The sequence below is a fragment of the Oryctolagus cuniculus genome, chromosome 5 (genome assembly GCF_964237555.1).
Source record: "Oryctolagus cuniculus chromosome 5, mOryCun1.1, whole genome shotgun sequence".
Taxonomy (NCBI): Eukaryota; Metazoa; Chordata; class Mammalia; order Lagomorpha; family Leporidae; genus Oryctolagus; species Oryctolagus cuniculus.
In genome coordinates, this window is record NC_091436.1 from 39,751,270 (window position 1) to 39,773,004 (window position 21,735).

The following is a 21,735-nucleotide window of genomic DNA, read 5'->3' on the forward strand; positions in this document are numbered from 1 at the left end:
ATGCCTTTCTAAATTTTGATGCACTAATAACTATAAACTTCCCTCAATACTGTACTTGCTGTAGCCCATAAGTTTCATATCTTCATTCATTTCTAGGAATTTTTTTATTTCCTTTTTTGGCTTCTTCTATAACCCACTATTTCAGGAGCATGTTGTTCAGTATCCATGTGTTTTCATATTTTAGAGTTTCTTAAGTTGATAATTTCCAGCTTCATTCCATTGTGGTCAGAAAAGATGCATGGTATGACTTCAATTCTTTTGAATTTGTTGAATTTTTTTATGGCTTAGCATATGGTCTATCCTAGGGAAAGTTCCATGCACTGATGAAAAGAATGTGTATTCTACAGCTACGGGATGAAATGTTCTGTAGATAGTGTAGGCTAGCTGCATTGTTTCTTTGAATTTTTTTCTAATCAGTTCATTGATGAAAGTGGGGTGTTAAAATCCCCCATTATTATTATATTGGATTCTATGTTTCCCTTTAGATCCATTAACATTTCTTATAAATAGCCAGACACCCTGTGATTTGTTGCATATGCATTTATTATAGTCATCTCTTCCTCTTGAATTGATCCCTTAACCTTTACATAGTGACCTTCTTTGTCTCTTTTAAGAGTTGTGTTTTAGTCTATTTTGTCTGATATTAGGATGGCTACATTTGCTCAGTTTTGATTTCCATTAGCATGGACTATCTTTTTTCCATTCTTTCCTTTTCAGTTGTGTGTGCATCTTTTGTTGGTGAGATGTATGCACATAGATGGGTCTTATTGTTTTTAATCCATTCAGCCAGTCTATCTCTTAAATGGAGAATTTAAGCCATTTACATTCAGTTTTTTACTGGTAAATAAAGAGTTGGTCTTGCCATTATTCAATAAGTACTCCTATTATTTTGGAGCTCCTTTACACTATTACTAGGGCGTTTTCTGCCTTCTCATTCTTTCATAATCTCTTTTCATTCCAGACTCATATATTCAGCTGTCTACAATATGGTACACTTAGATACTTAATAGTTTAAATTCAACATGTCTGAATTTTGAGTTTTCTTTCTCAGAAAAAGCTTACTCCATCAACCACTCCAATCCCCCCAGTTAAAACAGTTCTGTTTTTTCAGATCAGAAATTATCTATTTTATTTTCTCACAACCCATAGGCAATCCTTCAGGAAACATTAATCCACCTTCAAAATTTATCAGTATTTGTATTATTCCTCACCATCTCTAATGCATCTTGGATCACTATGTGTGTTCTTGCAAAAGAACTGAGCTTCAGGGAGACAGCTGTTCTAAATAAATTCAGAAGTACAAGAGTACTTCTCCAAACCTAAATATACAAAGCAGCTTTAAAGAGTCCATTCTGCCAAAAAGTTTAAGAAGTGGTATTATGGGATAGAACATTGGTTCTTGGATTTATAATTGCTATGTAGCTATTTCTAATGTCCCCAAGAAGGTTTAAAATAAATTCCTTGATTTAACCATGCTGTGAATATTTTTTTGGCCCCAACCTTTTACCAAACATTATATAAGCGATAATAATCATTCTTTGAAAAAATGGATTTCCCTGATGTATATGTTACCATCCTTTAGGAAACATGAAATGGATTGTTTTTAAGTAATTAAATTTTTACTTTTAGTGAAGAGATGCTTTAGGTGTGCTGAAACAGCTGTACCACAGACTGGGTGGTATAAGAAATAGAAATTCATTTTGTTACAATTCTGATTAAGGTGTCAGCAGGCTGGTTTCTTATGGAGGTTTATCTCCTTGGCTTGTAGCTGGCCTTTTCTAACTGTCTTCACATGGTTTTCTATGTCTGTCTATGTCCTAAGCCCCTTTCCTATAAGGATATCAGTCATATCATCTCACTTCATCTAATTACCTCTTTACAAGGGTCTAGCTCCAGATATAGTATCATTCTAAAGTCTTGGGTGTTAGTGCTTCAACACACAAATTTTGTGGGGAAACAATTCAGCTCATCAAGAGTTTCCTATCAGTACTGGGGACAAATGTCATGTTCACTTAGGTAACTCTCACAAGTGCCTTAGAGTGAATATCAGCTATCATCCTGTATGTCAAGAAGCCAAAATAATATTGAAATTGGGGACCTAGCCTCAGGTATCCTTTCCTCCAGGTACTCTTTGGGTCTGAGTTTTGCACTAATCTTGGGCAAGTAAATTTGGCCGTATCTCTGTCTTGAAGAAATATATTACAAGACATTTAGGCCGGCACCGTGGCTCACTAGGCTAATCCTCCACCTAGCAGCGCCGGCACACCAGGTTCTAGTCCCGGTCGGGGCGCCGGATTCTGTCCCGGTTGCCCCTCTTCCAGGCCAGCTCTCTGCTGTGGCCAGGGAGTGCAGTGCAGGATGGCCCAAGTGTTGGGGCCCTGCACCCTATGGGAGACCAGGAGAAGCACCTGGCTCCTGCCTTTGGATCAGCGCAGTGTGCCGGCCGTGGCACCCATTGGAGGGTGAACCAACGGCAAAAGGAAGACCTTTCTGTCTCTATCACTGTCCACTCTGCCTGTCAAAAGAAAAGAAAAAAAAAAAAGAAAAAAACATTTAAACATGAGATTAAAAAAGTTGCATTCTTTGCAAGTGGTTGTGAAGAACAAATTCTACACTACTTCCAAAAATGGACTACTCTGCTTTGATTTTACGATAATCATAGCTGTCAATATCATATCATAAATAATTTGCATAAAATCAAGAGTTGTCCCCTAAGTTAAAGTAGTCTTTTCCTCTGTTAAGAAGAAACTCTAGAAAGATCTCTAGTTGGGGACAATAGGCTAAATCAGAGAAGAAAATAGTTATGATTTTTTAACATAGTAATGATTTTTAAATCTGCAAATTGAAATATTAAGAGTGTGTTCTGGTGACTTGATTTTCATTTTTCAGCAGTATTCATTATTGTAACTTCAATAAAAGTCCCATCTCAAATATTTTTCTTCTAAGTGCAAAACACTTTTAAAAAAATGCTGTCATCTGGTAGGGGTGGTGTTTTGGAAAGTAAATGAAGGGTAGTCTGCTTTCTTTGTGATTGTTGTGGGTGGCATGAGGTGAGGAAATTACTGAGGGGGTAGGATTGAGTGAGAAAAATGTTTTGTTTGAGACCAAAAATTTGATTTTTCAAGGTAGAAAATTTATTTGGAATATGCTAGGGAGACTTTTCCCATTCATAAAAAATTGTCTTGCTGATCTTAAAATGTTAGAAAAGATTTGCTGAAGTGTAACAAATACATGGACTGCTCTGGATTACAGATTTTGAGTGACACAAATCTAGTCAAAGCTAGCTAATTCAATGAATGAATTTTGCCTCAGTCTCGACACAACTTTTCTGGTACTAGATGAGAGAGCATTGCTACTGTGGGATTTTGAGCATTCCATGGGTTCTGCCTGCCTTCCACCTCCTCACACAATGTGGAAGTGGTAGGAGCCCAGGAGTTTGCAGTCTTAGGCACATATCAGTGGGGATCTTTAGAAACTACCAGTGCTAGAGCCCTCATAGATTACAGTTTAGTTGGTTTGAGGTGACACCCAGATTTAGATCTTGTTTTTAAGTACCCAAGGCTCTATTAATGTTGGAGTTGAGTCTCTGTTGGTTGACCTCAAGGGTTGCTTCCAACTCTGCTATTTAAAGGAATTTAGCTAAAAACTGATCTTGGCATGCCATTAAGAATCTTTGTTTCTGGACCGGCGCCACGGTTCAATAGGCTAATCCTCTGCCTGCAGCACTGGCACCCTGGGTTCTAGTCCTGGTTGGGGTGCTGGATTCTGTCCTGGTTGCTCCTTTTCCAGTCCAGCTCTCTGCTGTGGCCCAGCAGAGCAGTGGAGGATGGCCCAGGTCCTTGGGCCCTGCACCCGCATGGGAGACCAGGAGGAAGCACCTGGCTCCTGGCTTCGGATCGGAGTAGCGCGTCGGCCCCAGCGTGCTGGCCGTAGCGGCCATTTGGGGGGTGAACCAACGGAAAAAGGAAGACCTTTCTCTCTCCCTCTCTCACTAACTCTGCCTGTCCAAAAAAAAAAAAAAAAAAATCTTTGTCTCCAAATTTATGTATCTCTTGGTGGAGGATTCGGGAAAGAAAGGCATTTGTTTTTAACTTAAGGAAGCTAGCTTCTTTACTTCTGTTTAACCCATTCAGTATCCAGAAAAAGCCCAAAAATCTGTATCAGTGTTAAGTGTACAAATAATGTTTTCACTTTCAAAGCACGTTGGTTTTCTAATAGTGTCATTGCTTAAAGGTTGCTTACAAAACATTAACTAGATTCAATATAACTATCTTATGTGTATGAAACTGGTCAAGACAATGCTTACAACAGTATTTTCGATCGGTATAAGATTCTTTCTTGGTGTGGTGAATGATTTTTCTCCTTAGGTTTTTGTTCTCAAATATCCAATGGGATTGCTTGGGGAGGTATTTAATAATCTTCATGTAGCCCAGGCTACATTCCAGACCAAATCAGAATCACTGGACAGGCACCAGGGCTTTTAAATTTCCCAGGCAGTTACCAAAAAATGGAGCGAAGGTTGGTAACAGGTTGCTCTAGGATGACATTTCGTGACAAATGCACTGAGGAGTCGTCGATGATAAAATGCTAAGGCTATGGTAGACACCATCTGCACTGGAAGCAGCTATCTCTTCCCACAGTGGATAACTTTGTCACAGAGGATTCTTCTTTTGCTAAAATTCCCATAGTGTGGCAAGTCTCTTGTTACTTTAAGTGTTCTGAATTATCAGACAGCAACCATTTCTACCGAGCATGGCAAATAAAACGTTTCCTTCTTAAGCTGATGAATAAAATCTGGGCTACTCTTCCCACAGACCCTTTGAAGCTGATTGAAAGAGAGGGTAAAAGGAGAACTAAAAACAAAAATATTCAAGGAAGTGAATTTGTTAGGTGCAACTACAACTAAAAAAGATTCAATGAAGCATACCTTTTAAGTTTCTGGTTCATTGCTTCTCGGTAAGTAAAAATATATTTCCGCATCATTCCTTTCCAACTAAGTATAGATTGTGATTGTCATTGCACACTTCAAGAGCCCCAAGTCTAATACCGTGGCATCAAATGTGTACTTAATTGGCATTCTGGAGTGTGGTTCTGGGATCTCCCCAAAGCCTATAAATCACTATCAAACAAGAAAATCAAGTGATTAAGCTCTCTGGCCTGGATCTGATCTATACTTTCTACCTTCAGCATAAAAAGGTATTCACTCCTATGGCTAGTTAAACTATCTAATAATGAACTTGGATCAGGGAAATGGTTTGCTAATGCTTTTACAAACACACAGAGTAAGAGAGCCGATTTCCTCCCAATCACATATGCCAAATCCACTTGTTTTCAATGGCTTGGACAGCAAGCCAAAGCTGACAAACATGGAAAAGGATGATAAAAGTATTACTAGGAATAAGTTATTTTTTAAAAAAAGACTGCCTTTGCCAAATTGAATCTGTACCCTTTTCCTTGATGATTCCAGGGCAAGTTGCAAATCCAGCACTTTATGGTCAGTTGCTTTTTATTATTAAAGACACACAAAACAAGCAATTATTGAGAATGCAATAATTGTTTTAATATTCATAGACTTGAGAAGTGATTTGAATTAGAATTCAGTGTAGGATTGTGAATTAGCACCATCTGAGTACAGAAAGACTATCTACGTGCACAAATTAGTTTTATTAAAATACATACATAGGTAGATATAGTTATGGTACTTGTTATACTTGCTTTGATAGACCCTTCTGGAGGGGAAACTTATTTTGGTTAGTTGGCTGGGCATGACACAGGTTGAACACCCCTCAGTTCCAGGGCCTTGGCAAAATTAACCTCCAGTGGTTTGCCAGTGCCTTTGGTGAGCCTCAGGGACCGGATGCATCCTTGGAACCGAATGTTGGTGGTCAGGCCAAACTGGTTGAGGCCATCTGAAAAAACAAACACGAGGGCTCATTTTGACATGCTGCCGACCAGAACGTTGAGAGCATGTTTGAGTCAACCGCTGGCTTGCAATGAAACTGGGACATGGTCTTACATAAAGTTAGTGATTTTGTTTTTAGCTTTACTGGCAGATTTGTGGAAAAATACTAACTATAATTGTGAAATATGTAAACGTTTGGTCTTACGCATTTTAAGTTAAGCCAACTATTTGGTTAGGAATAAAATGTTGATAATAATGACTTAACCTATAAAATTATATTTAATGAAACAAAGCAATTTATCAAATACTTTTAATGCTGAATTAGGACATATGTTATGTCTGAACTTTTAAAATTTGTTTGAAAGGCAGAGGGACACAGAAAGAGGGGCGGCAAGAGGGAGAAAGAGAAAGACACAGAGAGAGAGAGAGAGACCCAAGACCTTGCATTTTCTAGTTCACTCCCCAAATGCCCATAAAACTGAAGCTAGGAGCCAGGAACTCCATCTGGGTCTCCCATGTAGGTGGCAGGAACCCCAGCACTGGCATCATCTGCTGCCCAACCCAGGGTGCACTGAAGTGGGGGCTTAACCCATTGCATCACAACACTTGCTCCGGGACATGCGTTTCTACAGGTGACCTCACTGTTTTCTTGTATTATAAGATTACATCCCAATAGGTTAAGTGGAAGCTCACATAAAATCTTGCCTCTTATCAGGAGGCCCCATATTCGGCACGCCTACTAGAGAGTGTGCAGGGTCCCACGTCATAGGCCATCAAAGGGAGAGCCCATGATCTGCCTTCATAAAATCTTGGCGTTGATCCTGCTTGAAGCACAAGGAGGTCTTTGGAAGTCCCAGAAGCAGCTTTGAGAAGAGGAGCTCTCAGTAGCCCCTCCTACATCTGTATCTCTTGCTCTGGTGAGCACGGCTGAACATCTTAGTTGTTGTGGGAAGCCTAGGAGCTTCATATAAATAGGGACAAAGCCAAAATAAGGACAGCATATTTCAGGAGTCTGTGATTACTGTGATTATTAAGAGGCTGTTGGTTTATGTCCCATCAGGTTAGCTACTCTTCTTTATGGGCACTTTAGGTGACTCTGTGGTCCACATTGCTACACTTAATGTGCAGCAGGAGGATTTTGAACGCACATTTATTGCTTGGGTTTCTTTGTCACTGAAATATAAATTCTATAAAGACCTAAGGGGGGGGGATTAGCTACATTTAACCCAGTGATTTCCAGAACTTGAGGAAATAACTGCTACAACATTTTATGATTCTGCTGGAATATTAATATTAAAAGCATCAGAAAGAACACCAACATTGGTCCCAATTGCTGTTAAATGCCTCATATCATTTATAGGCCAAATTCATTTCCTCTAGCCTGCATGTCTGCACCAATGAAGCACTGGGGGCTAGCATGAAAAGGGTCAATCCCAGGTGGTTTATATAAGTAATATCATTTTACACCCTAGAAATTTCAGGTAAAGTATTATTTATGGGGGTAGATTCTAAGGCTGTGAAGCAAGTACACTGAAACACACATTCTTGAACATACTTATACATAAACGCAAAAATTTTCAAAGCCACTAGCATAACAGAGCATGCAAATTCTTGCTGTTGTAGCCAATACTCACCTGGGAAACCTCCCACAAACACAGGGTCATTTGTGTCAGCTGAGGTAGATGCAGGGTTAGGGCTTTGGGCTTCCACTCGGCTCCCATCTACCGTGAGCTCAATGCGATGTTTGATCTTGTTGGCAGTGACTTTATGCCACTGTCCGTCACACAACTGCCCAGGGATTCCCGCATCATAGATAGCAGTGAATAGGCCAGCGCCATTGTCCACATGAAACATAAGCTAGAAGACAGGAAATGGTACAGGTGGCTCCATTAGAGGGGCTGTCTGATGGTTCCAGTAGCTAAAATGATCAAGTCTCCAGGAATCATTAGAAGGGAACATCACTGTGGCATATTAAAATGTTTTAAAAACGTAAGAAGTTAAATACAATTTTAATCATTAGAAGTCACAAATTATGTTCTTTGGTTTTGACCATTTTGGGGATTAAGTGGTGAAATGTATGCAGTTGGAGCTGCCAGGTGACAAACGAAGGACCTGGTAGTATCCACAGAGAAAAATTCTACCACAGAACTCTTGAGAGCACAACAGTTCAGAGTGAACCTTATAAAAATATTCTTAAAAGATGTTGTTTAAAGTGATTCATTAATTTGGTCTACAAATTCACTTTAAAGGATTTTTCTAATTTAAACTTTTGATGTTTTAATTGCATATTTTTTCCTGCATGGATTTCATTTTATATACAGGATTGAGAGCTACATAAATTAAGTTTTTGGAGCATGTTTCATGTCACAGGTGCCAGAGACCTGAGCCAAAAGGCCAGTTAAATGCCTAACAATGAAGAACTTAGATTAGAAGTTCTTGCTTAAATGAGAAAAATCTGTTTTTAGTAATGTAGAAAAGGCCCCTGAAATTTGAGATGACAGAATTCTTTTGAAGTTGATGAAGAAAAGAAATGTATTGAAATATTAAAAGCATCAGTCAATTTGGCAGCATGTTTCACAAGGTAAAAAGAAACAAAATAGGGTTTTGAAAAAGATGGAAAGTCAAGTAAACAAGTGAAAAGTTTGCAACCTATGTAGTTGATATAATAAAGAGTTCACTGAGTGGAGTTTGTAAGAACAAGACTTGGCACGTAAAAGGGGTTTGCTGAGGAATGTTAATTGTGCTAGAAGCCCATGAGGAAATGAAGCGTACTCAAAAAAAGATGTAAAAAAGTATGTTTTGAAAACTTGGCAAAACTATGAAGTACTGCTTGCTTGTTAATTTTTGTTTTTTCATCTCTAAGCTCCTGGACTTTTTCTTCATTTAGTTTGTCTATATTGCCTGGTTGCCTTCCAGGATGACTTGAAGACTGAGGGGAAGGAGGGAGGAGCAAGGAAAGTTCGTTTGAGGTCCCAGTGTGGTTTTTCTTCTTGGAAGGCAACAGCACCCCAAGGTTGAAATAGGAGACAGAGTTGAAGTAGGACTTTTGTAGAAGTGTGAAATGCCTTGCTTTGCCTGTCTTATTTATGATACAAAGTATGCATGAACAGATCATCTCACTGAAGGGTGTTGTTCCTTGCATTGCAGGGACTACATAGATGTTTTAGATTATCCATTGTAGGCAAAGTGACAAAATCCTTTTATGAATTCTTTTTTTTTTTGAAATGGTATCTGCATGTTCTAAATAGCAATTGAGAAATTCATGTTACTTTGACTCCCGAGAGAAGCCTACCCTGTTAAGAAACAGACTGATTTTAAATGATTCAAGCTGCCTCTACCTTTGCTTCTACTGGAATCAATAGTTTCTTAGACTGTGTGTTCATAAAGAGAATAACTGTACTTCTGGCAATACTGCATGAGCTTGGAATCTAAAACCATTTGGTCCAGCAATAGTCAACCTAACTGGCTTGTGTAGAATTAATACATTGAAAATATATGCTGCACCACAAAGAATTATGCTTGAAACACATACAGATTAAGATAATCTAGAAGGCTCAAAAGATATGATCTAACTTCCTGCCAACAAAGAACACAGCAGGGCTTCAACATGGAGTTCTCCGTGTATGGACAGTGCCACAGAGAAATCACAAGTGTCTGCACTGCTGACGCTTACCTTTTCATCAATCATTTCAATTCCCATCCCATCCATTTTCTGACTGCTGATTCCCAGAAGAACTCCAGTGGTTCTAGTTGTGCGGAATTCAAATTCTACAAGAAGGTCCAATCCCACTTTGAATCCACCAACTGTAAAATGAAGATTAAGAAAAAATTGTGGAGTTCAGTGTAAGAGTTTTCATTCAAATGTGTACAACGCAGTGTTACTGGATTGCAATTCATGCTAGTCAATTGTATTGAGGGTTGTAAATTCCACCCCTGCATATGGTCTGTACTTCCACCATCGTGTTGCATTTTATATCCATTGCTTTATTTCTAGGTCAATTTCCCTCCCAGAAAGTAAGTTTTATAGGCCAGAGATTTTGTCTGTATTTCTCGCCATCTTACCTTGTGCCCAATAAAGTAATCTAGTACATAATGGAGTTTTAATATATAGTTGTTGAATAAATGAATAAACACTGAGATGGACACAAAGAATTTCACAGCCAGGTAAATGTTAGACGTCTCTGTTGGATTAAGGAAAACTTTTCAGCAATTAGTACAATTGGGGTAATTGAAGTGGTTCCATAATGATCTGAAAGGGTTAAAAATTTCTAAAATCTTAGTAATAGACTAATGGCAAGAACAGTTTTGTTAGAATGGTTCTGGGACATAAACAGATTTCTCTACTTCATCCATTTAGTTGTTTAATCTACAGTTGCCCATATTTGATTCATTGATTTGTTTGATCTTTTAGCAAGTACTTAAGTTATGACTCAGAAAAAATATCATTTGTTAAGATCCATCTATACCACATCAATTGTTATGAAAGAGCTCATAGAAATTTTCCCCATGCCATTCATTAGGCAATAAGTAAATGTTTTGTGTAACCACAGCTGTCTCCAATGACGGATGGAACCTATTACATGAAAGACTGGTTTTGCTGAGCACCTTCATGGGTTTGGATGGGCAAAGGTGGATTTGGAGCCGATTTTTAAGAGCTAAGGGTAGAAGAAGCAGTATTCTATTAAATAAAACAGGAAGGAGGGCAAAGAGAGGAATGACATGAGGCAGTTGAACTGAGGACTTAGGAAATGAAGAAGCCAATAAAAACCCCAGTGATTGGGTGAGTTGAGAGCTAGTAAGAACAAAGATGTCAAACACTAAATTGAAACTGTATGTTTCCCAGTGAAATAATCTTCCCCACCACCGCCTACGTCTCATATAAATTGTATTATGGTGTGTGTTGATGAGATGGCAGGAGCTTTTGGAAACTGGGGAAGTGGTTAATTTTCTGCTCCAGTTTAATCCAGAACCAAAAGAGCCCAGGCAGGATGCTGCAGATGCTGAAGTTCAAATCAAATTTGAACAAGAGAATGCTTGCCATCTGTGAATTTGCAACAATCTTGGGAAAGCTATTGGACCTTCACAACACATGGAACTCGAGGCTCAACAGAATCTTCAGTGTTTGCATATTAACCTATTCTGTGTTTTCCTGTATTCTGCTTCTGCAAAGGTGAGGTCCCACTTCCGTCCTACTATTCCACCTCCCACAAATTTTGCCTGGGGGTGTTCAACTTCTCTACTAAATTTGAGCTCAAATGTCAATCCCTCCACAAAACGTCTTGTGATTTCCTCAACCAAAATTAATCATTCTTCTAAACATTTACAGAATCTGGCTTATATGGCTTTTTGTTTTGAGGCATTTTATTGGTTATTTTTGAGAAAACATCTTAACTATTGATAGCATATATAGGGCATATATAATTTATACTTTTATTTATTAGTGAGGCAGAGAGAAAGAAGTGATCCATCCACTGGTTCATGCCCTAGATGCATGCGGTGGACAGGGATGGGCTGAGGCAGAAGCAGGAGCTGGGAACGAGGTCTAATTCTCCCAGGTGTACGGGAGGAACTTGATTACTTGAGGCATCACTATTGCCTTCTAGGGTCTGCATTAGCAGGAAGGTAGAACCAGGAGCCAGAGTGGGGAATTGGACCCCAGTACTCTGATGCGGGTATCTTAACTGCTAGGCTAAATGCTAGCTCCTTGAAAAGATATTTTTGAAGGAAATAATTGTATCTTATTACCACTGTGTTTCCCTTAATAACTTCTAGGTACTATATGTGTGTTAATTTTGTTTTCAGTGAACAAATTCACAAACCTATGATAGTCATGAGTCTGAATGTTATATCTTAATATGTTCGATTTTTTTCTCTGATTATGTAGAAGTTATTTCCTATTTTTCTTTTCAAGCTGTGAATTCATGACTAGGGATTTAGATCTATAGTAGGAAAGGATATTTACAGAAAGCCAGGTCAAAAACAGCTATTTATTATCAAAAAGAAATGGGAACCAGTATGTGTACGCTGAACGTGTGTGTGGGTGTGTATGTGTGTGCAGTTGGATCCTGAAGTGAACTATGGCAGGAATTGATGAAAAAGAAACAAAAACAATAACTCGTCTCCAGAAAGAGAACTGGATGGTAGAGTACGACAAAGTATAAACATGCGAGCCTTCTTACAGAATGTTGATTTTGCTATTACTACCTGCAGTGAAGGAGATGGAATAAAACCACCAAACAGACTTTTACTTTAATTCTTCTTTTCATTCTTATCAGACATAGATGCACAAATGTTTAAGAGGCATCTTTTTATTACCTCTGTAAGTTTATTTCTGGTTTAAATAGAAAATTCTAGTTAGGACCTTGGGGAGTTCTATTTTTCTGTCTGAATAAGAGATCAGTACTTGTACCTAGTTTATACATCCAGAAAGAAAGGCAAGAGCCTTACCTGCTTTGGCGTAACCGGTCCCATCAAAATATGTTCCCTTCTGAGCATGTGCAAAGCATGTCCCAACATGGAAGCTGGAAGTTGGCTGCTCCAGGTCAGCAGGGGCTTCTGCCATGTGAAGATTCCTGATGCAGCCATCAATGCTGTAGGTCACCTGAGTATGCAGGACAGAAGAAACAAATGTCACATTTTAGCAGAACTTTGCCTTTCTCTGGAATGCAATCTTTTTTTTTTTTTTTTTTTTTTTTTTTTGGTGGGGTGCTTGATACATGTGGTCATTAGCTTGTTCTCTGAGGGTACCTCTTGAAGCTGCCTGGATCTGTGCTATCAGCCCAGGCTTCACAGCATGAAGGAAGAAAATTTTGTGCTTCCAGTGTATGTGATTTGGAATATGATGATTCTGATAGTGTAACCACTTAAATGCCAGGCCTTAGTATGTTTCCACTGGGTTGACAGAGCTGTGGGCTCCATATGGGTATTGTAACATTTAATTAGTCTCATGCTCCTGTTTTCATGTTTCTATTAAGAGTTTGTTAACCTTAGTGTGTATATATATATATTTATTTATTGTAATATGTGTTCAATTTCTATTGGAAAAGTTAATTTTGCTTGGTTTGGTGCTTCTTCCTCTTGCAAATTAAATAAGCCCTCCCCTGAGGAAAGACACATCCACATAGAACTTGAAAGTTTGCATGAAACATTTGGGTTTCAAGGAATTCAGAAATAATGCTACCATATTTTTTTCCATCCTATTTCATCTGGTTTTAGGAATTCAGGTTAATCATGTCTGTCGCTATCACTTCAGAGACTCTTGGCTTTGACAGACTAAGGTAGCACATCCATAGCTGGAAAAGGAAAGTCACACTGATCCACAAGGGGAGCCAAAGGATGAGGATTTGTAACTGTAATGGGCAATTGTCTTGGATGAATGGAAAACTCTGCTTTATCGTGTGTTCTGATATAAGCATGGAACTGTATTACATTTGTAGTGTGTTCTCTAATCCTCTGCGCTTCTCAGAAAAATGAGTTCCAAAGCACACCGGGACACATTTCCTGGCAAAAAATTACTCAGTAAATATTGATTTATAAAATTGAGAACTTCAAATTCTGTAGCCAAAATTGGATAACTGTATTCTGAATAGGGCATCAACATAATAACATCATCTTCATCTTTCTTGTTCTCCAGTGCTTTCTTTCTTTTTTCCCCCTAAAAGATTTATTTATTTACTTGAAAGAGTTACACAGAGAGAGAGAGAGAGAAAGAGGTCTCCCATCCACTGATTCACTTCCCAGTAGGCTTCACCAGTCTGGAGCCAGGAGCCAGGAGCCAGGATCATCTTCTGGTTCTCCCATGAGGGTGCAGGGGCCCAGGCCATAGCAGAGAGCTGGATCAGAAGTGGAGCAGCCAGGACTCAAATCAGCACCCATATGGGATGCCGGCACTGAGGGAGCTTCAGTGTGCCTCATTTTCAGCTATTGTGGGTATTTGAGGGATGAACCAACAGATGAAAACTAACACATACACATTCTCTTTTTCTCTCATATGAAATCCTCATTTAATCCTTATAGCAACTGTTTTGATTTGACACTTTCATTACCCTATTTTGTATAAGAACTTTATGAAAGAAAGATATAACTTGGGGCTAGCATTGTGGCATCGTGGGTTGTCACTGGCTGCGATGCTGCCATCCCATATGGGTACAGGTTCAAGTCTCAACAGCTCCACTTCCAATCCAGCTCCCTGCTAAGGTACCTGGGAAAGATGGTCCAAGTGCTTTGGCTTTTGTTATCCATGTTGCTCTTGGCTTCAGCCTGTCTTAGCCTTGGTTATTATGGCCATTTGGGAAGTGAACCAGTGGATGTGAGATCTCACTATGTCTCTCCCTCTTTCTATAACTCTGACTTTCAAATAAATAAACCTTTAAAAAAAATGTATTACTTGTTCAAGGGCACATTACCAGTCAACATAGTTAAGGAAGAATTGAAACTGAGGGAGTCTGGCTCCTTTGTGGGCACTGAGTATTCTGTATAATTACCTCTCATCTTTATCTAGAAAACCTGTTACTTCTCAGGAGTTTCTTCTTGATCCGTAAGTGATCATGAGCCCATGTGATTTTTGTAACGTAAAATACATATACAAATAAATGACTCCTCCAGAGCGTTAGGCGACAAAGAAGCTACCAGACACTCACTGGCCCAATTCTGCGGGTAGTGTAGTTGACGGGAAGTCCACCAACGTAGAGCATCCCCACAACATCCAGGATATCCGCTTTCTTGGGACTGATGGTTCTGTTAGATACATCATCTACAGAAAGAATTCCTTCTTGCTTAACTCGCGTGATCTTGATCTACAAAAAAGAGGAGGAACCATCAATGCTGACCTTAAACAAATTTCCAACCTGCAGAGTATAAGACCTAAGAATATTTTTAGATATTTCCAAAGAGTAAAATTACAGAGTACCTGGTATGTGCTAACCTCACAATGTAGGCAAAAGGAAATGTTTTACCTAATATCTCAAACAATGTCTTCTAGGACTATCATTTCCAAAGGAACTTTAAAAAAAAATTCCTGCTTAAATTTTTGGTTGAAGTCTGTTTATAGGCTGCCAAATGTGCATAGTTTTCAAGAGCTAGGCATGTTGTAAGGAGACCTGCAGACTGATAGCAGTGCCATGAGTTAACTGAGCTAGCAAAATCTACGAGCAGTTTGAAAAGTGCCTAAGTTTGAGCAAAACCTGGACTCAGAGCACAGTTTTGGATGTGTTGCATCCCATGGCCGAATGGGCCCCTCTGGTACAGAATGAAAGGAAGAGAAGGGCGTAGCAAAGGCACCGCCAGTCCTGCAGCGGTGACCTCCACAAAGTCGGGAAGGAAGACGGAAACCTGACGGATGCAGAAATGATGCTGGTGGAGTGAATCCTCTTCTGGGACAGAATCAAGTAAGGGGTGTGAAGACTGGCTTGCCTAGAAGACTCTCTGATCTGACTTTTGGAAAAGGAGCATGGAAGCCTATGAAATGCTGGAGTACAGTGATGATTTGAAGATGGGTCCGGATCAGGATTAGAGAAATTTAACGCCTCATTTTACGCTCTCTATTCTGGTTTGGGAAGTGATCTCTTTAAAACCTTCAAAAATAAAATCCATCCCTAATTTGACTTAATTATAGCATTTAAGGTCCTTTTCTTAATCCAAGCCGCATTGTGTCCCATCAATATGTCTTTTTCTCATGTCGTATTTATTACACTATTAGCCAGAGTTGAGAATAACCCTTAATGAGAGCTGCTTCATTAGAAACAGTATTGCATGTCATAAGTGCCCAAGCAAATACAAAGATTTCATTTCTTATTTCTAAGGTAACCAACCAACTGGTTGACTTTGAATTTTTGGGGTGTTGTTTTTTTTTTTTTTTTTTTCAGATTTGTTGGCTTTCGATATAGTATGACAAGTCCAAGTGTGAATATATCAAATCTAACATCAATAATATCCTGCTTTGCAAAACCTTTTAGTGGTCTGCCTAGGGAAGCTTTACTTAATAGGCGATCACAGGTGCAGAGACAAATTGTGAGTTTTTGTTTTAATCAGGCAGTAGATTATCTATTTGCAGTCCTGCCAAAGAGGACAGTAGGCTGGCAAATGAGCCGTCTGTGCCCATTATTGTACCAGTTTCCAGGGGTAAGGCCAACATTTTAGAAGTTGTTCCAAATGAAACGATACCTTGGAGCCCTTTAAACATGATAGAACAGAGATTGGCAGACCTTGGGTTCTCACAGATCAGTATACAGTGGGGTTGGGGGTGGGCAGTCTGTGTTGGGCCTATCTTAATGTTGTCAACTTTCACTTTCGCCAGATACTATTTCATAAAGAGAGGTCTTTTGGCAACTTCAAATTAGGAAAATGTAATCTCAAACTCAATCTATTCCTTTAAACTGGATGCATAGTTTGATGATGAAAACACTCTGTTGTCTTGACAGATGTTTTGGAACCACAGACATAGAGCAAAGAGGTCAAATACAAACTCACTCGTCTCCTCACATTTTCTACGGTTGAGGCAGCTGTATAAGACACTTGCTTTATTTTTTAGCCCGGCGGCACATTCCAGGGTGAGTGTCTCCACTGGCCCAAGGTACTGGCACCAGAGGAATGCCAATGGCTGCCACCTGAGAGTACTGCCAACTTGCCTGGGACCATTACCTTGTGCCACTGGCCATCATTGATTCTGCTGGGGATCATGGTGCTGGTGTCCCCACTGCCCAAATCATAACTGAAGTAGGGGAATCCATTTCTCAGCTGAACTGTAGCAAAATCCGCATGATTGATCCGAGCCATGTAAAACAGCAAGCCTGATTCAGCTTCAGTTCGCACTTCTAGCTCAATTGTGAGGCTGTGGGGGAAAAAAAAAAGAATGTAAAGGCAAACAGGAAATGAGAGTGCTCTTTAAGGAAGGTGTAGTGGTATCCAATCATGGGCACATGAGTAAAATCTCAGGGCTACTGATTTCTTAAACTGCGCACTGTCGGCTCACACAAATTTAATTCACTGAGAACTGTAGGGAATAAATTATAAGACATAAACCCTAGACTCATTAATGAATAAATTCAGTTTATTAAACCTGATTAAACATGAATCCTCAGTCCATTATTTTTTCAGCTCTTATCCAGTATTGCAAAAAAAAAAAAAAAAATACATACCGGTTTTTAACTTTGGTGTCATCAAATGCGATTGCGATGTGACTGTTTTTTGAAAGCCCAAACTGCTTACTCCCCATCAAAAGAGCTGGTGCTGATTCTGCAGCACAAGGACCCTATAAAACATCAAGGAGAGAAAATCAGGCAATGATGGACTCAATTCTTTAAAGACATAGCACTGCTAATTCTTTTTTATCCCAATGTCCTCATATAATCGTAAGTTCCTTCAGAATAAAAACCATCTCTCACTCATCTGTTTTCTACTAGATAGAAGGCACTTATTACCCGTGAATGGGAATTAGTTTTCTGATATCGCCCCTTTGAATTGCTAAATGAATGTGCTCAACAATATTTATTCACATTTTCATTTTCCTCGAAGGAAATAGATTGTTGTTTCTGAGGAAACTAGAATTTCCTTTTCACTTGCACTTCACTTATGTACAGTCTTATTCCTAGGAGACTGAACAAGGAAAATGACAAGGTAGCCACCCAGGGTTATGAGTAGAAAAATTGTTCCTCCTCGCCCTCCCTATTTCCATCTCACACGATATTACTCTCCCTTGAAAATTATCAGTCCACTAGAAGGTTGCCATGAATTTAGACTTTCAAGATGGTGTATCAAAACCTGCAAGTCAGCCCATTCAGGCCTGCAGTCAGTTGCTAGGCAACCTCGCAGATTTTTAAATGTAACCCACCATACACCATTTCAACTGCCACTGTTCAAAGATCTGCTTCCCAGGGTGTTTAAGAGGGACAGCTAGGTGCAGGGCTGTGCAGTCACTTGGTTGAATGCTCCGCTGTCGCTACCTCACGATTCGTAACAATTTTTCAACAAGGAGCCCTGCATGTTCATTTCGAACTGGGTCCTGGCTAACTGGAATATATTTGGCTACATGCAACACCCAGCTCAATCAATAATCAAGGTTCCTTAAATGGCCAAGGCCACAACTTCTCCTGTTCTCTATTTTCACAAGATAGATTGATGTCACAGGGGGTTTAGGAAGTAGTTTAGAATGCACAATACATGAGAAAATAACCTGCACATTCTCCCCAGCACATCTGTTTTTTAAGATCTGTGCTTAATAGCTCTGGATCGGGCCACTGCCCCACTGATAGCTGACTCAGCACAGGTTCCCCAACAAGCCCAGGCAGCCTTTTGATGTAGTGTCTTTCTTCCCAAGGAGTCACCTTGGAGGTGACTTCATCAGCAACACGGGAACTTTGCATTTGCAGCCGAAAAGCCTGGTTGCCTTTTCTCCTGAGCGTAGTCAAATGGAGCACTCTGCCACAGCAGGTAAAAGGCTTCAAGTGGTGTGAAATGCTATAAAATTGGGCTTCCTGGAAGTGTTTCCCTTCCTGCTTCCCAGGAGATGGTCCATTATAAAGGGCAGACTGTGACTGGAATTCACACAGCTATGCAAAAACCCAGTGAGTAGGACAGGAAAATGCTATACATTCACAGAGCTGTACCTTTTTTATTACACTGCCTGCAGAAAGAGCCTGAATGGCAAGGTTGTGGTGACTTAATGCCTCAGCCCTCAGTGAGGCTATTAATAGAATTGGGATCATTTTTTAAGCGCTCATGCTATTTCCTGTACGGAGGACCATCTCAACAAACAGACGTAGCCTGCAGTCCTCAGACATCTCTAAGAGAATCTCATCGGCCAGGAATCCACTGGGGGCAGAATTCCACCCAAAGCATCTCCAAACTCTCTGCTTTGAGAGTCGCAGGGCCGGAAAGGTTACTAGATGCACAGGAATTAGGGAACAGTAATGTATTACCTAAAAGAAAAACACCGGTAGGTGATTGCCATGTCTGTCACTCACCCAGTTACAATATGTAAATATCAATATAGACTTCGTTTTCTAATTTGACTTTGTAAAGGACCAAAGGGGCAGTTGTAAAGATGACGTCTTTTATCGGTAGCAGCTTGATGTTGTGGAAAGCTTTTGTCTTTCCCAAACACCGCGATGACTTCTCTTGTTGGTAGACTGGACACGTGTTTCCACATCTTGTTCTGAGCTAGGCAGCAGCTCTTGGTCACATTCTAGTGGATCTGCTGACTGGGGAGAGGCCCAACTTAAAAGTTTTGACCAGAAAAGACAGGAGCTTTGTTAAGGTCCTTTGAAGATAACAGGACACACCTCCTGGGAACGTAGGTAGAAAGTGCCTGCTGGGTGTGTGTGTGTGTGTGTGTGTGTCTGTGTCTGTGTCTGTCCCATCTTACTGTTGCACAGGAAGCCTCAAGAGGAGCAGACGCAAGGCTGTTCTCAGCTCGGCCAGTGCTACGGAAGAGAATGGTAACAAACTGATAGGTAACCTCGAGGTAGAAAAACCTCATTTTTCGTTTCTTTTAGGATAGCCAAATTGATGCTTTCTATCATGGATTTGCATCAGGATGGATATCATCAATATTGCTTTAATAAACTATCACCTTTATAAAAAGTCTCAGAGGTGTCCATCAAAGAGGGTTTTTGGATTAAATGGGAAGAAAACAATGACTTCTAGTATGCCAGTATTTTGGTGCTAATCTAGATTCCCTCCTCTTATTTGGTTAAAGGGGAGATAGATTGTATTGTGTGTTCCTTGCACAATTTTCCCCGGATGGGTCAGAACCAGGTCAGTTTGGAGGGTGAGTGTGGGGCAGCACCATTCCAGCAGTTTGCCTGCTGTTTAGTATACTTCTCCCTTCCTCCTTTCTACATCTCCCCCAGGGTGGAGTCACTCACCCTGCAGCTCAAGCTTTTATTTACCTCCTAACACTAAGTTTTTGAGAAAGAGGGTGAGCACGCACTCTCATCCTCTGATTCCCTCCCAAATGCCCACAGTGGCAAGAGCAGGGATCGGGGAACTCATGTGGGTGGCAGGGTCCTCAACTACTTGAGCTATCACCTCCTCCTCACAGGGGGCGCATGAGAAGGAAGCTGGGATTGGAGTAGAACCTAGACTCCCTCCTTTCCCCTCCCCCACCCCCAAGCATTGCAATGCAGAGTGAGGGCATTCTGACTAGCAGGTCAAATGCCTGTCTCTTAGCTACTATCATTTTAATGGGAAACATGTGAGATGGAAAAGGAATTGTGCTGTGCTTTGCATAAGAATAAAACCATCTTGTCTGTAAGGATGTTTTCAACCCCGCTTCCCAAGGAAATGTAGCTAAGCAAGAGAAGAGGTAGGAAAAGACCTTCTGATGAGGTGATATTAAGGAACTTTTAAAGAATGGTCATTGAGAAATTAATCTTTCCCTTCTCAGCTAATGTGAGCTTGAGGGGAAATATCAACTTAATGGACGTGATGTTTTATTTGTGTTATTTTGGAAACACTGGTTGCTGAAATGTGTTAAAACAACAGGAAAAAAAAATCAGGATCGCAACAGAGGCTCATCAATCTCAACATGTTACAATTCTGCCACCTTGTGGGGACTGCATGTATTTGGGGGAAGAACATAAGAAAGGACACATGTGCTTGCTTACTTATTTGTCTTGCTTGGCAGGTGACAATTGCAAGCAGACAGAACTGGGGTGGGAAGTGTGCTGTGGCAGGACACCTACTGAGGAAACAGTGGCGTGGCTGGAGGTGATTCTGAAGGAAGCTGAGTTCCCCACAAGCTAGATTTGGAGAAGTGAACAGTGTAAAAAAAAGATCAGCAAGGAACCTGAAAATCTTGTCATTCACGCATTGTCACACATTTCAGGTCAGAATAAAATAGTGGTCATTTCATACTGCTGGTTGGTGGCTGACATTTGGAAATGAGTTATTGGATTCATGGAAGCCTGTGATTCATTGATAAGCATCCCTTGAATGTAGATAGGTTCAGAGCAGAGATTTAAGTGGCGTTTGTCAAGACTGGCATCTTTGTTCTTGAAAGCACCAAATGACAAGTCGCCATAAAAATTGCATAACTTTCTTTTCTCATGAACCAATAATCCCCTTAACAAATGTGGGCTAAAATCATATCTGATGCTTTATGATGATCTTCTTGATGGATGCATACTGAGTAGAAGATACTTTTCATAGCACTGACTTCATTGTTCTAAAATATCTCTCTACTTAAGCTGTTATTGAGAACTTATATTTTGATAACTTCCTGCACATGAGTTCTTTTGGAGGGTTCTGGGTATTTACAGTAATATTTACACACTAATGCCTTAAGAGACATTTCTTGGAGTATGGGAAATAGTGTTTTTCCTTTAAACCCATATCTGTATCCAACTGACTGATCCCTTAGCCTTGATTGTCCTCAGCCTTCAAAGTTGTAGCATTAAAGCTGTTAGAGGAATCACTTTCTTTTGCTCTATTCTTTCTTTCTCTGCCCACTTCTTCACCCAGTTCCCAGAGCTGCTATCAACATAGGAGTTCTTCATGACTACTTCTATTGTTCTTCGTTTTCACATTTTAAACTTGTAGGTTCACAGTTCAACTTTCCAGTAAAATTCAAGTAAACAAATGCATCCAGATCAGTGAATCCAAGTCCACATAGGCTATGCTTGTTATTAAGGTTGGGTATAAACAGTGCACAGAACTTGCAGAGAACTTGTCACATTTTGACACATCAGTACATTTCTGTAATATTCAAAGTCCAGACTTTGATGTATCCTATGATTTGCCATCCTCTATTTGAAATACCCACCATTGTAATACACAGAAATGTTTTCTCCAGTTATAAATGGTCTAAAGAATACGAAGCATAAAGAGCAGAGCAG

At 39.9% G+C, this 21,735-nt stretch overlaps 1 protein-coding gene across 2 annotated transcripts in view; it reads right to left on the reverse strand.

The window, feature by feature from the left end:
• Positions 1 to 5,538: 5,538 nt before the first annotated feature.
• Positions 5,539 to 21,735, reverse strand: part of LAMA2 (laminin subunit alpha 2) — a 707,630-nt gene continuing 691,433 nt past the window's right edge. Inside the window, exons 57-63 of one of the 2 annotated variants that reach the window (XM_051855341.2) lie at positions 17,038 to 17,150; positions 16,541 to 16,730; positions 14,542 to 14,697; positions 12,350 to 12,503; positions 9,576 to 9,706; positions 7,537 to 7,759; positions 5,539 to 5,909 (exon numbers count right to left, since the gene is read on the reverse strand). In XM_051855341.2, coding sequence (XP_051711301.2) covers positions 5,752 to 5,909; positions 7,537 to 7,759; positions 9,576 to 9,706; positions 12,350 to 12,503; positions 14,542 to 14,697; positions 16,541 to 16,730; positions 17,038 to 17,150 — 1,125 coding nt within the window. In that variant the 3' untranslated portion in view covers positions 5,539 to 5,751. The remainder of the gene's footprint in view (positions 5,910 to 7,536; positions 7,760 to 9,575; positions 9,707 to 12,349; positions 12,504 to 14,541; positions 14,698 to 16,540; positions 16,731 to 17,037; positions 17,151 to 21,735) is intronic. The other variant, XM_070073612.1, reaches the window with a different exon arrangement.